The 16264-nt window shown below is 34.0% G+C and overlaps 1 protein-coding gene across 1 annotated transcript in view; it reads right to left on the bottom strand.

The window, feature by feature from the left end:
* LOC150094986 (nose resistant to fluoxetine protein 6-like) overlaps nt 1-16264 on the bottom strand; it is a 52807-nt gene that overhangs the window by 27085 nt on the left and 9458 nt on the right. Inside the window, exons 4-8 of the mRNA XM_090411168.1 lie at nt 6057-6150; nt 4244-4329; nt 3186-3350; nt 904-997; nt 371-463 (exon numbers count right to left, since the gene is read on the bottom strand). Coding sequence (XP_090267294.1) covers nt 371-463; nt 904-997; nt 3186-3350; nt 4244-4329; nt 6057-6150 — 532 coding nt within the window. The remainder of the gene's footprint in view (nt 1-370; nt 464-903; nt 998-3185; nt 3351-4243; nt 4330-6056; nt 6151-16264) is intronic.

Here is a 16264-nt window from a genome sequence, read left to right as displayed (position 1 = left end):
CTGCTTAATGCGCTGGCGTGGAAGGTACTTAGAAAGAAAAACACAGAAAATAGTGGCCTTTGTTTTAAATATGTCACACTGACAAAAACACATCACATCTACCGTGTGGATGACTTTGATGTTGGTAATGAGAGTGATTGCAACTTTTACAAAAAAAAAAAAAGGAAGAAATGAGAAAACCTTCGGAGTTGTTTAAAATTTTCCTTTTTGAAAATCTTGAGCACTGTAAATGCAGAAATAATTTTCTCTCATGAATGCACAATGCAACAAAAGAAGAAGAACGAATCTTTAATGATTTTAAAACCATTAAAATTTCGTTTTAATAACACAGTGTTGAACTAACTTGGCCAGTTTTAAATGGTAATCCTACCTTAGATATCGCCGAACAATAAACATAAATATATTCAGCCGACCATTTCTGAATGACATATATCCGAGGGTCGTCACGGATGTAAGCAAGCCACTGGAATAAATTACAAAAATAATGATTAGAATAGCACATTATTCATTGTGAGATAAAGTTTTACAATATTGGGAAATTAATAATATTTTAGAGAACGGTGAATAACTTCATAAGCATTGATTGATATTAAGTCAGCTCATACATGAAAAATGTTGGATTTATTATTTATAGTCAATATAAATACGTTTGACTCAGCTGAGAATTTCAGATTGTAGTTTGACCAAGAATCTGAGTGCTCAGTCACAGTATGGTTTGCCCTGGTTTTTCGGAGAACGCAAAAAACTTTTTTTAAGGTCTATCTTGAAAGAAACAAACAAAAAAGAGATCATAGTGTTCTTGAATTGATAAAGTTAGGCACTTAGTTATGAATGCATCTGCCCTGCACTGTATCTTTAAAAGTAAGAAACGCCTATATATGTATATGCAAAGCTTTTACTTACGTCATGAAAATAAAGCTGTCCACCACTGGAAAATTGCACCAAATGTTGCTGTTAGTAATATCATTGAACCATTTGTTGAGGATAAGCAAGTTTTCTGTCAAAAAATAAAACTGATCCGATTAATATCTTTATGTCAATTATCCCTATAGAATTAATTTAGAATTCAATTTCCGTTTTCTTTTTTTTTTCTTTAACAAAATAAATATTCAGTTGAATAAGAATATAAACAAAACCGATAGCATATTTTTGGTTATGAATCAATTTATATTATCTGAAATGACTTACTATTCAGAGGAACAGTAAGTAAGCCATTTCAGATAGTAGAAAGGGAAGTATCTTTTTTCCGCAAACTACTAATATGTCGACATACTGTTCACGCATAGATTTTCAAAGAAAGTCTTTTGAGTACAGGTTTGGTTTCGTTAGTAATTGAAGATCAGTGCATGAGATTATTCTTTTGGAAGCTTTGCATGGTGAAAGCTAAGATTCTTTGTTATTTCTTGTTATTTTAATCACGTATTTTTATTATTTTTATATAAGGTAGACATAAAAAGGAAATGTTTCAAGTAATAAGTAATGCTAGTGGCGAACGTTCTTTTTTGGTCTTAAAAAGAATAAAAAATTATTTACGAAATAGTTTAGGGCAGACTCGTTTAAATGATTTATCTATTGAGTTTATAGAAAATGATATAATCAATATGCTAAATTATGATAACATTTTCGATCAATTTGCAGATTTAAAAGCACGAAAGTAACATTGCAAGTTGTAATACTAACTAACAAATTAAATAAATAATTATAAATAAATAAAAAACTTATTATTTAAGGATTTTATTGTCTTTTTATTATAAAAAAAAACACACTTTTACATAAAGGGCCTTATAACAAAATTGCGCCTCAAAGGAATATAATCCGCTACCAGTCCTTGTGGAAGGCTGTGTAGCTCGAGTTTATAGACTTTTATTAATTTTATTTTCAGTAATGAAAGGATTGTGACTTCTTGTACATACTCCCAGAATTTGAAAACCGAAATGCGATGCATTATATCTGTTAAATGCAAGTTCTCCAACAAATTTGAATAGATTACGGCAATTAAGAGTTTAAGATCCGTAATATTGTTTCTTACACTATGCTTATGTTTGGATCCTAGCCAATGAAGGTAGGGTCAGCCATATATGACAAGTATATTGTCTACTAATCGCAAATCTTCGTAGGCTGGTTTCCTATATTGCGGGAGTGAAAAACTACCATCATCGTATGAGACTGGGGAACTCGTCTTCAGTCAAAAAAAAAAAAAGAAAAGAAAGAATGTTTTTTAATGTCATACAAGGGATTTCAACCCAAGTCTTTCTGAAACTGATAGTGACTGATTTATAAGAAGCAAAAAACAATATTGATAAGATATATTCACTATTACTGAATTATGCCCAATACAGCACATTATGTCCCGTAATTTCAAGTTTAGTTGTAATGAGTAAGTGCGAATATTATTGTTGTATTCTTTCAAAGTGTGATAATTAGCTACCTTTTAGGAATATATGAGGGGTAAGCCGTTATTCGAACTAGGCTGGTTCGAAGGAGTTAACAATATAAATCAGAATAAGGTGCTTTGTTCTATGCCTTTTGAGTGTATTTTGTCTCAAATATTCTGCTGGCTGATATGCCTGTTTTGTGGGGTGAAAAAACCCGAGTTTGTGAGAGCAAAACACTCAGCCACCTCCGTATGAGTTTTTACCTGAGACGAAGAACGTGAAGGTCGTCTAGAACATACAAGAAGAACCTCACATGAAGATTCTTCATGTTCTAGACGGGGTTTGAATCCAGGTTCTGTTTAAGGGAATCATCAATACCGATTGAGCTTTAGAACAAGATAGCAAGGGAATTTCCTCTGTGTTGCTTCAGGAGACAACACATTGAGCGAATTACAGAAGTTAGAGCTATATCTGAAACGCAATACTGCACTTACGTTTGTGATATGTGGCTATGAAACTTAACAGAGCTTAAGTTGAGTAGCTATGTTAAGTGCTATTCGCTTGCTAAGAGGACCAGTTAGCCATAAAACAGAATGATGTAGGTGAACGTCAGAAAAATATAAGGAATATTAAAAACATTCAAACTCAATAGAAAAATAAATGGAATTATAAAAGGGAATAATAGAACTGGTCAATAAGTTCAGATTCTTTATAAATATAAAATAATTATAATACAGTACTTAGAATGATCACATACAATAAATGATAAATTAGCTGTATGAGATAAAAATTCAAATAAATAAATCTTACTTGCTGGTTGGAAGCGAAACCATATATAAGTATGTGCAAAAATGATCCAACACATACTGACGAATCTCACACCGCATATAAATTGAAATCTTTGTGAAGGTGGACTTACTAACTTCTCATAGTTTTTCACTGCGGAAAATGCTGATAAGATTAGGCTAACGCTTCCTAAATAGAAAAAAACGAAAACATGTTAGATGTAATATCATAGTCAATGGTTGATCAACAAACAGTTAGTTTAGTAATAAAGAGCCAAGAGGTTATTTTTCCGGCGACATAAATTAAGTTAAGGGGGATAGATCTCCGAGTTTCGTACCCGGATGTAAAATAATACGGGATTTACTATCCCCCTTAACTTAAACAGTTCAGTAATTAAATATAATTATGTTAAAATTCGTCTGACACCATGTCCAATTAATTTTAAACAGCTGAAATAAATGAGTATAAAATTATCTATGAACGATAAAATAGGAAAGAAAATATTGGAATCTCCGTGAGCTAGGCAAGCACAACAAGTCCTAGACGTATGGACAAGTCTATCAAAAAAAGAATTTCACGAATAAAATACGGTAAAATGGAACACTACGTGAGAATAGAATATCTCCTATTGTCTACATAAGAGAATTTTGTAAATTTCCAGTAAATTTACAGGCATCATAAATTACAATAGTGCGTACGGAGAAAAATTACTTTGGAACAGTGGGTATATACTTTTCAGATTTACTTTGTACTACGAATGTAGTTAGCATGGATTCCGTCCTAAACCGCATGCTCTTATGTGTGTCTTGGATAAAGTTCCAAAACTCAGTGGAGGGAACAGTTTACTGGCGTCAGGAGGAGGATTGTGGTGTTATTATGAAGCACGTTTTAAGGACATATGAAGAACCATTTTAAAATCCCTCTTTTCATGTCTATTCTCATTTTTACAGTGATTTGAAGTTTACGCTTATGCGTAAACTTCAAATTACAAACTACATTATATTTGCTTATTAATTTTAGTGACAACTGCTTTGTTTAAATATGAGGAATATCTATTTGATACTGACTTGAAGCAAACTCACCTTGAACATCAGAACTATTCTTCCTGTGTTGTAAATCAGCCACGGTTCCTAATATCGCTAGTAAAACAAGTATTCCAACAACCGACCTAAAATGGATATTAAAAAATTAGTATTTGAATTATCGTGGCTAATCTATCAAATGAAACACGCCTTATTCTACCTTAGAATAATTAGTTATTATATCAACAATAACCTAATATTTTATTCGTATTAAAGCTAGAGAGTGAAAAAAATGTTTAACTTACATTTTTTTAAGGATACAAATTAAGGATACAAATAAGGGTAATTAGTTCGAATAATTTCTGTGAGAACTACTGTGATAGAGACCACTAGGTGGCAGCACTTGTCCGCCATACTCTTTTCACATGATTCCATTTAAAATCAGTGATAGGCTTGAGTCAGTTCTCTCACTGATTGGTTAAAGATGAAAATTCACAACCCCGCAGTCTTATGTAAGATATGAGTAAAAGGGCCTTGGTTACTTCCTTTGGAGAACAAAAAATTTTTTTATCAAATTTATTTTTATTCATTTCTAGAACTAACTTCATGCCACAATTGTTCCGGCATTATGTTGATGATATGAAGGACACAAAAAGTGTCGAAGATAATATAAGCTTTATATATAACGGCTACTCAGAAATAGCAGAAGTAAATCAAAGGTTGCAATAAAAAGAAATAACTCTGGAACAGTGCATCGTACTGTAGTACTCTGGACTTATTATTTGTATTGGATTAGTTACACTACATTATTTGTACTGAGTGATGTATGTATGGGGAATGTTTCCCTCAAAACATACTTATTTGGAAGTCAAAGATAACAGTGGCTGAATTATCTAGAGGATGAATAAATTTAGTAGAAGACGATTGACAGACGGCAAGCATTCCGAGAGCGAAAGCGATAAATCGAGGGTAGATAATTTCAATCACAGTTCGAATGAACTTATCTGCATTTTGATGAATCTGGCTTTGGGGGACATTGGACAAAGATTCTGCTGTACATGTTTGCGTGTACCTGTTGTTTAAGATTTATCGCATTTCTATGGAAAAGAGAATGGGAAGCTATGTGTAGATTAGGCCAAGGTTATTATGGTTGGCTTGCGTGTTTAATGGGAATACATAAACGGAGTTTCTGAGGGAAAAAACTGGCTAATTAATGCCCTTATAAGCACTGCTGTAACTAGCTTTTTTCATGGGCCTTGTGTGACATGTTATATTTGGCCCCCTTTTTTTTTTGAAAAAAATAAAAATAAAAAACAAATACGATAGAAATAGATCGATTAATTTTTAACTTGAACCAAAAATGCATCTGGCTAGTTACGACACTGCTTATAAGGGTCCTCATCGAACATGGGATTTGAACCATTGTCTTTTTGACAGAAGGTAAAATGCTATTGATTTAACTCAATGCATATTGTTTAGATTTTGTTCATGTATTTGCTGAGAGCAACAAACAAGATCTTCATAATATGTGCCATAAAACTTGAGCCAAAAATGAAGACTCCTCTCTAGAGCTGATGATGATATCAACAATGGAGAAAGTACTCAAGGCGAATACTAACGATTCCCCTCCTTCTAGAGGTCACACAAGAATGACCTTCCAAATTACAAATTGTTTAATTTTGTAATTCGGAATTTTCACGGAAGCTAACGACAAAAGAAATGTAAATATCACGCGGAAATATTTCGATTGTAAAATTTGCATTGTCAGAATGAAAAAAAAAAAAAAAACTAATTGAAAGTAAATAAATTAATAAATAAAAATCCTAAATAGTGTGAAATATAAAACAGAATATAAAGACAAGGAATTCCTTACAGAAAGATGATATGTACGGTTTCTATTCTGATTGGCTCATCCACGAGGCATTGAGACACTGATGCACTTAGGGATTCATTCAAGTTCTTGAAAGCTATGAAATATACAAAAATGCTATTTGAACTTCATATCACCATTAATATCTAATGTTATAATCTCTTAAAATGTTATACATAAATCTACGAAAGCACCCATGTTTTATTAGAGTGATTATTAATCTGACCTTGCCACTCTGTAAATAACACAAGAAACAATCCTATCTTAATAAAATGGCAAACTTCAAATTTTGTATTTGAGCTTGTGGAACAGCTTTTTCCATAGTCACCGCAGAAGTTTATCGCCTTTTAGGCAACAAGTACCGTTGCTCTGTAAGTAGGCGTTATGGTAAGTCTACATTTATTAAAGGGATGGAAAAAGGCTTATTTCTTAGTCCTAATAGAAGTTTAGTAGTCTTTAAAATAATTTCCTAAAAGTATCTTCCTAAAGACAAAACTTCCTAAAGTTGTTGATAAGCTAGCAGACAAATCTGCTAACTTATCAACAACTCTTTTAGTAGCTGGAAAACAAATTATAACTAAACCTCGACAACTTCTTTTAGTAATGGTGCATAAAATATGAATCTCTAAATCAGTGATTCTTAACCAGTGGGCCGGGGCCACCTAGGGGGCTGCGAAAAATTTATAGAACGTTTCTAGTTTTTAAAATTTTGAAATCTCTTAAAATAATTATATTTTGCACCTCATTTTACTTTGTTTCAAACTTGTATCGTTTTGTATTAGTAATCTAAATTATGCAGTTTAATGCAATCGTTTCTTTTTTTTTGGCAGCGCTATAAGTCGACTTTTCGCTGCTGGCAACACTGCAAGTCATGAAATCTGCCTACTGCACGTGTGATAGAAGTGATTCTTTGAAGTTTTAAACATTACTCGTACGAATGCATAGAACTTAACGTTGTTAAGTGTTACTTAAGTGTGATTACTTTTCGAAACTTTCAGTGCTGTAATACTGATTTGTTATTTCTTAAAATTTATCCTCTTATAAAATAAACAAATAAAGAACATTATTTGATTTCTTAAATATAAATACAGTAACGTTTTTACAGTAATCTTTAAGTAAAGTTGATTTCTGTTTTCTGATTTTTTTTCATTATAATCAGAAAGTAAAACCACTATTTTAAAAAAGTTTTATTATTAATATTATTATTATTATTATTATTATGTTACAACAAACTAGGGGGGCCGCGAAAGGCTTTTCAGGATACTTATTTCAGGATACTTAGGGGGCCGCGACTAATAAAAGGTTAAGAACCACTGCTCTAAGTGACTACGAAAGTTTATAATTTTTTAGATTATTTCGTGTGTCCAATCCAATCCATAAACGGATCCTATACGTTTTACTCGGCTGGCACTCCATCCGATGTAGTGTGAGTCGTTGAGTTTTTTATAATCCGGACGCCATGAGATTTGACATGGCGATTTTTTCAAAAGGTAGGAGATGAGTTTCATTGCCCTGTGTGATACCACTGCCCAAGATATTGAAAGCTTGTATGGCTTGAAAAAGTTCCATGTTTGGTCTCTAAAGGGTTACTGGACCATGTTATATATATATATATATATATATATATATATATATATATATATATATATATATATATATATATATATATATATATATATAGAGAGAGAGAGAGAGAGAGAGAGAGAGAGAGAGAGAGAGAGAGAGAGAGAGAGAGAGAGAATTTTGCTGATGTATTTCCTGTACTGAGTTCGGGTCTGCCTCTTTTTCTTTTCCCATCTGTAGGGGTGTAAATGACCAGACCATCAAAAGGTGCAGAGGGTGGATGTCTGAATCGGTGGCCGAGCCATTTTATTTCGTTGCTTTGAACAGTGCTGACTAGAGGACCTTGCTGGGTTTCAACTAATATAGTAGAGTTGGGAAAGTGGTCTTGCCAGGATATTTCTTAAACAAGTAGTTCCAAAAGCTATTTTTAATATTGGTTGCTGCTTTTGTTGAAATGTTCCAGGTCTGGGAGCAGTACAGAAAGATAGACTGGCTGGTGCACTTGTAAAGACGAATCTTCATCTCCTTTGAGATGAGGCGCGACTTCCATACTTTATTAAGACTTCTGTGGAACTTCAGTGCTTTCTGTTTTCTTGTCTTAATGTCTGTTAAGGGATCTGAGATGTGTGATCCTAGGTATACAAAATCCTCTACTTCGTCAAGGTAATCGTTTTGATTTATATAGATGTGCCCCTCTATCTGATTTTTTAATATAATCGTTTTTTTTGAGAGTTCATCTTTAGTGTAAATATTTCTGCAGTTTCTCTTAACGCTGTTAAAGTGATTTTGGGCATTTGTGTTGTTAGTCAGTGAGAACTATATCATCTGCAAAACTCGGGTCAGCAAGGTGCATTTGTGTACATTGGTTTTGGATGAGAATTTCAGATTTAACTTAGATCAATTTAAAAATATAATCAATCACTATGATGAATAGATATGGGACCAGAGTACCTCCCTGTAGGACACCTGTAGTGATGGGAAAACTCTCTGTTTTGTCTCCATTTGCTAGTACGCCTTAATAAGCCTGGTAGGATGCATTGATTGCCCTGATTAATACTTTTTGGTGGAATACCATAAAGTTTGAGTATTTCCCAAAGTATTTGAGTATTTTGAGTATTTTCCCTATCAACAGAATCAAATGCTTTGCTAAAGTCAATAAAGTTCAAAAGCAGTAGTAAGATCTTGCCCTTTGAACCCTCTATTAGTCTTCTGATACGTTGAGTGTGTTAGAGAGCACCATGAATTTTGAAGAATACAGCGTGGTTTGTACGAAGTAATGGAATTATGTGTTGTTCAATTCTATTTAATATCATTCTATTGTAAATGTTTAGTGTGATAGACAAGAATGTGATTCCTCTGTAGTTTTCAGGCCTGTTCCGGTTACATTTGTTTTTGGAATTGGGATTATTAAACCCTTTTTCCGATATTCAGGAAACTTTCCTGTGAGGAAAGGGGCTAAGTTATATATATGTAGGAGTTGTTCTTTGATGCCTGTAGACCAGTGCTTTAAAGCCTCAACTATGACACCGTCTGCTCCTGTGTTTTCCTGCTTTTTGTTGTTGAAGAGCCGTTGTGAATTCCTGCATGGTGAAATCGTCACAGTAGATGTTAAGAGTTTCCGGTATTATAGTTTCCGAGATGAAATAGATGTTTGAGGTTGGTGTGTATTAAGAGAGCTTGGATCTGCAGATGAGTGTACAAAGGTCCATTTATGATTTGGAGACCTAAATTTATTGAATGTCAGGTGGGTTTTCCATCTGTGCTCCTGTATACAGATTACGTCCACGTTTTCTGCCTCTGCTCCTCTGTAAAGTTTGTAAAATTTTCTGGGTTTTAGAAGGGTGCGAACATTATATGTTGAAATGATTATAGGTTTCTTCCAGAAACAATGTTTAGAACGCTCTTTCCCTCGTCGAGCTGAAGGCTTTGACCTCCAGCCGTTATAGGGGAAGGATTGAAATATGTTCTGTAGCATATTTCAATCCTTCGTTTTGGATTGTTATTTCCTTTCATAATCTAGAATTATCATATATATATATATATATATATATATATATATATATATATATATATATATATATATATATATATATATATATATATATATATATATATATATATATATATATATTATGTGTGTGTGTGTGTGTGTGTGTGTGTTAAAGATACCAAGCAATTTTATAAACTTGGTTTAAATCCTTTTTTCCAAGTAAGTCAAGTTTGCGCTTGAAGTATTTTCAGGTCTGAGGCAACTCATGGTAAAGGTGGAGTAAGCTCTGATCACTTTCCTTAGTATCTCCCATAATGCAAAGCACATATATATATATAGTATCTCCCATAATGCAAAGCATATATACAGGGTGTTCGGGATAAATTTGACAGTTTCGCAAGGAAAAAGAAAATCTTCTTTGTATCTATTAAATTTAATGAATTGACAAAAAAAATTACAGGCAGAGTTAATTACAATACTATCAACAAGATTTACTCAAAATAACCACCATTAGCATCGATCACAGCTTCAATTCTGCTTCGGAACCTCGAACAAGCTGATGCTACAGTCTCCCTGGGAAGGGCCGCAAAAACTGTTTTAATTTTATCCATTAAGTGGGCTTTTGTATTACTGGAAGTGCGATCGGTGTCTTTTTCAACTGCGCCCCATACAAAATAATCCATGGGGTTAAGGTCTGGGGAGTTTGGAGGCCAAACATTTGGACTGGTGAAGTCGTAGAAATTTTCAGACAACCATTTTTGACTTTTCCCAGAGGTGTGGCAAGGGGCCGAATCCTGCTGCCATACATACGGCCTACCATTGGCTACCCTTGTTATCCAGGGCTTGACTACAGTTAGCAACTCCACGAACAAAGCCCGAATTCCAATGCCAGGGTTCTTCAACACCTGTTCCTGCAGATTTGCGAGGAATTCTGCTGTACGAACGCAATCAGATCGTCTGCTAGGGATCTTTCTTCTTGCTACATCCTCGTAGTCACCATTGCAAGTCTCTAGTTCATGCCTGATTGTTTTTACTGTATTCAGGGAGCATTGGGCAGCAGTCGTAATATCCTTATTTTGATGGCGGGCACGAATCATCATGATACAAGTTATTCTCTTCCATGATTCAGGTGGGTTCCAGCTATCCATCCTTTCTGACATCTTGTATATGAATGAAGAAGGGTCCAAACTTTTAAACGAAGAGAAGTGTGTGTTAATACATGTAACTTACGGAAAAATATAATTAATTATAAATATGTCAAATTTATCCCGAACACCCTGTATATAGAAATTATATATTTAGATTAAATTTATTTAAATTAAATATATAGATTATATATATATATATATATATATACATACAGGGTGTTCGGGATAAATTATATATAGAAATATATTTAGATTAAATTTATTTAAATTAAATATATAGATTATATATATATATATATATATATATATATATATATATATATATATATATATATATATATATATATATATATATATATATAGGGTGTTCGGGATAAATTTGACATATTTATAATTAATTATATTTTTCCGTAAGTTACATGTATTAACACACACTTTTCTTCATTTAAAAGTTTGGACCCTTCTTCATTCATATACAAGATGTCAGAAAGGATGGATAGCTGGAACCCACCTGAATCATGGAAGAGAATAACTTGTATCATGATGATTCGTGCCCGCCATCAAAATAAGGATATTACGACTGCTGCCCAATGCTCCCTGAATACAGTAAAAACAATCAGGCATGAACTAGAGACTTGCAATGGTGACTACGAGGATGTAGCAAGAAGAAAGATCCCTAGCAGACGATCTGATTGCGTTCGTACAGCAGAATTCCTCGCAAATCTGCAGGAACAGGTGTTGAAGAACCCTGGCATTGGAATTCGGGCTTTGTTCGTGGAGTTGCTAACTGTAGTCAAGCCCTGGATAACAAGGGTAGCCAATGGTAGGCCGTATGTATGGCAGCAGGATTCGGCCCCTTGCCACACCTCTGGGAAAAGTCAAAAATGGTTGTCTGAAAATTTCTACGACTTCACCAGTCCAAATGTTTGGCCTCCAAACTCCCCAGACCTTAACCCCATGGATTATTTTGTATGGGGCGCAGTTGAAAAAGACACCAATCGCACTTCCAGTAATACAAAAGCCCAGTTAATGGATAAAATTAAAACAGTTTTTGCGGCCCTTCCCAGGGAGACCGTAGCATCAGCTTGTTCAAGGTTCCGAAGCAGAATTGAAGCTGTGATCGATGCTAATGGTGGTTATTTTGAGTAAATCTTGTTGATAGTATTGTAATTAACTCTGCCTGTAATGTTTTTTTGTCAAGTCATTAAATTTAATAGATACAAAGAAGATTTTCTTTTTCCTTACGAAACTGTCAAATTTATCCCGAATACCCTGTATATATAATCACACACACACACATACTGGGAACATAGAACTTAACTTTTTTTTTTTTTATCAGAGATTAATAGACCACTCATGTTACGAATGTATTAGAGGTTAACAAAAACATCCGTGGATGATAACCACCTAAATAAAATAAAGAAAAAACTAGGCAATTAAATTCGTTTGGTCAATTAGAATTCTTATCCATGACATGGAGGTTGAAAATGCTATCCTCTTGATCAAACTGAAAAATTCCTTTTGCATTACTCCTGATACACTAAGAATCGTTTAAAATGTACAGAAATGTATAATCTATTTTAATTTCCAGTGTTTTATTCAGTTAATATATATATATATATATATATATATATGTTTACCCTATATAACTGAATGTTTAACATATAAGCATGTAAATATGCTATGCTGCTAATATGAGTTTCATCCATTAAAGCTCTTGAAGCAAACCTTGCTAAAACTGTACGCAAATAGAAAGAAGTAGTCCCTTGGTGAAGAATGACGTTGAGATATTGCTCAGATAAATATATGCAAATAAATGAAATAAAGAGCCGAAAGGCTTCACTTCGGCGATGTTAAAATTATTTAAATTAAGGGGATATTTAATCCCACATTATTTCAAAGCCGAATAAGAAAACTCTAAGATAGAAATCAAAGAGTTTCATGCCGAATATAGCAAACTATAAAAGTTCGGCGAGTGCGTGAGCAAACACCTGGGTGGTGCAATACCGGGCAACTCGTTGTAAAGGTGGATAAAGATAGGATCACTATTCTTAGTATTTGCCCTGTAAAACTCATCCCCTAGGAGATGAATGTTGTTTTACATTAAGAGAGATAAGTCACTACCCAGACCGGTTTCAACCTTTATTGAGGTCTCATCAGTGAGTAAGTAGACCAAAAAAATACCAAGATTATAGTAATAATAGCTTTAATACTTTACAGTACGAGTTGTCAAAAAGGTTCACAGATAAATTAACGAAATAAAGAGTCAATCGTCTTTTCTTCTTTCACTATGCGTTATTCCCGCTTCCTATGCAGGGTCTGTGTTACTTAGATGCGACTTTTTGTTAGTACCACTCCCAACCGACTTGTCGCCTAGCTGCCGCTGGGTGGAATATATTTTTGACTATAGAAGCGTATGTTTACGGGGCCGGTTTGTCGGCTTGCAGGCTATGCCAGAGGAAGATCCCCAAACTCCTCACCTCTTCGACGGGAACCGAGCCTGGGACACTCCTTCCCCAGGCATATGGTTGCGAAGCGCAACGCCACTAGGCTAACAGCGAAATAAAGAGCCAATAATCCCCTTAATTTAAATAATTTTGACATCGCCGAAGTGAAGCATTTTGGCTCTTCATTTCATTAATTTATCTGTGCACCTTTTTGTGCACAGATAAATTAATGACAACTCGTACTGTAAAGTGTTAAAGCTATTTTCGCTATAATCTTGGTATTATTTGGTCTACCTACTCACTGATGAGACTTCAATAAAGGTTGAAACTGGTCTGGGTAGTGACCTATCTCCCTTAATGTAAAACAACATACATCTCCTAAGGGATGAGTTTTACAGGGCAAATACTAAGAATAGCGATCCTAGCTTTATCCACATTTACAACGAGTGCCAGGTATTGCACCACCCCGGTGTTTGCTCAGGCTTCGAGTCGCCGAACTTTTATAGTTTGCTATATTCGGCATGAAACTCTTTGATTTCTATCTTGGAGTTTTTTTATTCGGCTTTGAAATAATGTAGGATTAAATATTCCCTTAATTTAAATATATGCAAATAATCTGTAATTTTCATAAAAGATATAGAAGATAATTTTGCGATTGTATGATTTTATAGTTATTTAAAGCACTTTACATACACTTAGTTTTATATAGGGGTGCATAAGTACAAATAGATAAAATGTAATGTTCCAACCCCTTTTATTGCTAAAAGGGAGCAGGCAGAACACTTCAGCCCTAAGTAACGTTTTGCTTTTCCCTGTATAATTCTATACCTCTCAGTGGCATAGACTACAAGCAGTTATCATAGCATCTGCGAAAAACCACATCAATAAACAAGAAGAAAGAAAGAAAAACCAATGGGTAACACAAGAAATAATCAACCTTATCAATGAAAGAAGACCACAGAAAAGAGGAGCAAATAAAGAAGAAAAATTAAGATATAAAACACTGAATAAAAGAATCAAACAGTTATGCAGAAGATTGAAAGAAAACTGGATAAATAAGCTGCGTACCAAGATAGAAGAATTGCAAAATGGATACAAAACCAAGAAGCCTTCTTGAAAGTGAAAGAACTTAATGGAAAAGCAAAACGTGCACAGTCTAATAACATCAAGGACAAAGGTGGAAACATAATCATTGATAAGGAAAATATAAATGGAAGATGGGTGGAGTGCTTATCAGATCTCTATGATGATGATAATAGTAACATGATAGATGATTCACGACACCCTAAGTTAAACGTAACAACAGATCCACTCTATGACAAGAAAGGAGGTACAACACACAATTAAGAATCTTCCTAATAATAAATCCCCTGGGTGCGATAATATCCCGGCTTAGCTGATGAAAGCTTTGACTGGCAATAATAACAACTATTTAGTGGAATCCATTCAGGACATCTATAAAACAATAGAATTACCTGAAGTTTTTACAACATCTATCTGGTAACCAATTTTAAAGAAACATAATGCACAAAATTACGAGGATTACAGAACTGTGAGCCTAATATCCCATGTATCTAAAATTATTTTAAGCAATGTTAACAAACAATTGAAAGAGCCTTAATCAGCCTTCGGTGAATTGAGTGAACAACAGAAGAGGAATGGGAACCAATAATGCTATTCTTGGAACTAAAAATACTAATAGAAAGATTACTTGAAAGAAATGGGAACATTTACATATGCTTCATAGACTTTCAGAAGGCCTTTGACCGTGTAAAAGATAATAAAATGTTCAATATATTAGATAAATTAGACGTAGAGGATCATCAACTTAAGATTATAAAAATGATTTATACCAAACAGAAAATGCAGCTGTTTAACTCTAAGGCTTCTGTAGTGAAAATAAAAAGAGGAGTTAGAGAAAGGTTGTATCCTTTCACCAAATGTATTTAATATCTATAGTGAGACAGTGATAAAAAAGATTGAAAAACAAAAAATAGGAATTAGTATCAATGGTATAAAATACGACAATCTTAGATATGCTGATGATACCATTCTAATAGCAGAAAACAGAAACAAAAAGATATGCTCATAAGGGTATCGAGACACAGAAAAGAATGATAAGAACATTAGTGTGGCCAGTTTTCACGTATGGAATTGAGACCTGGATATTCAAGAAGAGAGTAAGACAGCAGATAATGGCTTTTGAAATGTGGTGCTAAAGGAGAGGTCTGAAAATCCCATGGACAACACATGTGACAAATACAAATATAAATAAAGACAAGTATAAATGAGCAGTGAATGTTCTATAGAAAATGAGAACACAGAGATCTTTATTACAGGAAATGATACAGAGAAATATGAGACTGGCGGGACATGTACTGAGAGGTTCAGCAGGACACAGGATATTAACAGTTTTAGAAGGAAAAATTGTGGGAAAAGGACCAAGACGCAAAAAACGAAGGACATGTCTTGAAGATATAAGATCATGGACAGGATCACTGTCCATGAACTTATATCATGGACAGTAATCATGGCTATGCAGAAACAAAAAGGAAAGCCCAAGAGTAAGAATTGGAAGGACGTGGTGATGAACCCTCTCATGGAAGGACATGGTGATAAATCCTCTCATTGAGGAAGCTACATGAAGAAGAAAAAGAAGGAGAAGGAATTCGCATGCAATAATTCGATTGACTACTAAGCTAAAGCTATCAAAAAGAAGGAGCTATTTTTATGAAGCAAGAGTTCTGTGCAGAAGAAGATAGATAGAGTAGAATAAGCCCCTACTTTCACCGTCCTCTATCTTTAGACACTACTGTATTCGAAGGAAACAATCCCTGAGATAGATTTACGCATTGGGTTTCATTAAGAGAGCACATTTCAATTTAAATATAAAAGCATTTGATACCGACAAGCGGTCGTATATATTTCAAGATGTAAGTGGGCTTTATATCGCTTATTTCAAAATTCGTTACGCATTAGATTTAATGTTAAAGAGATCCTTAAAGGACCACTGCATTCTGAGAGAATTCAGAGATTGTTAACTAGCCTATGATTTTTAACAGA

Source organism: Typopeltis vanoorti, chromosome 21 (assembly GCF_054136105.1).
Source record: "Typopeltis vanoorti isolate ZY-2024b chromosome 21, IOZ_Tvanoo_1.0, whole genome shotgun sequence".
NCBI lineage: Eukaryota > Metazoa > Arthropoda > Arachnida > Uropygi > Thelyphonidae > Typopeltis > Typopeltis vanoorti.
The sequence above is the reverse complement of the archived record's forward strand: the minus strand, read 5'-3'. Positions and strand labels throughout refer to the sequence as shown.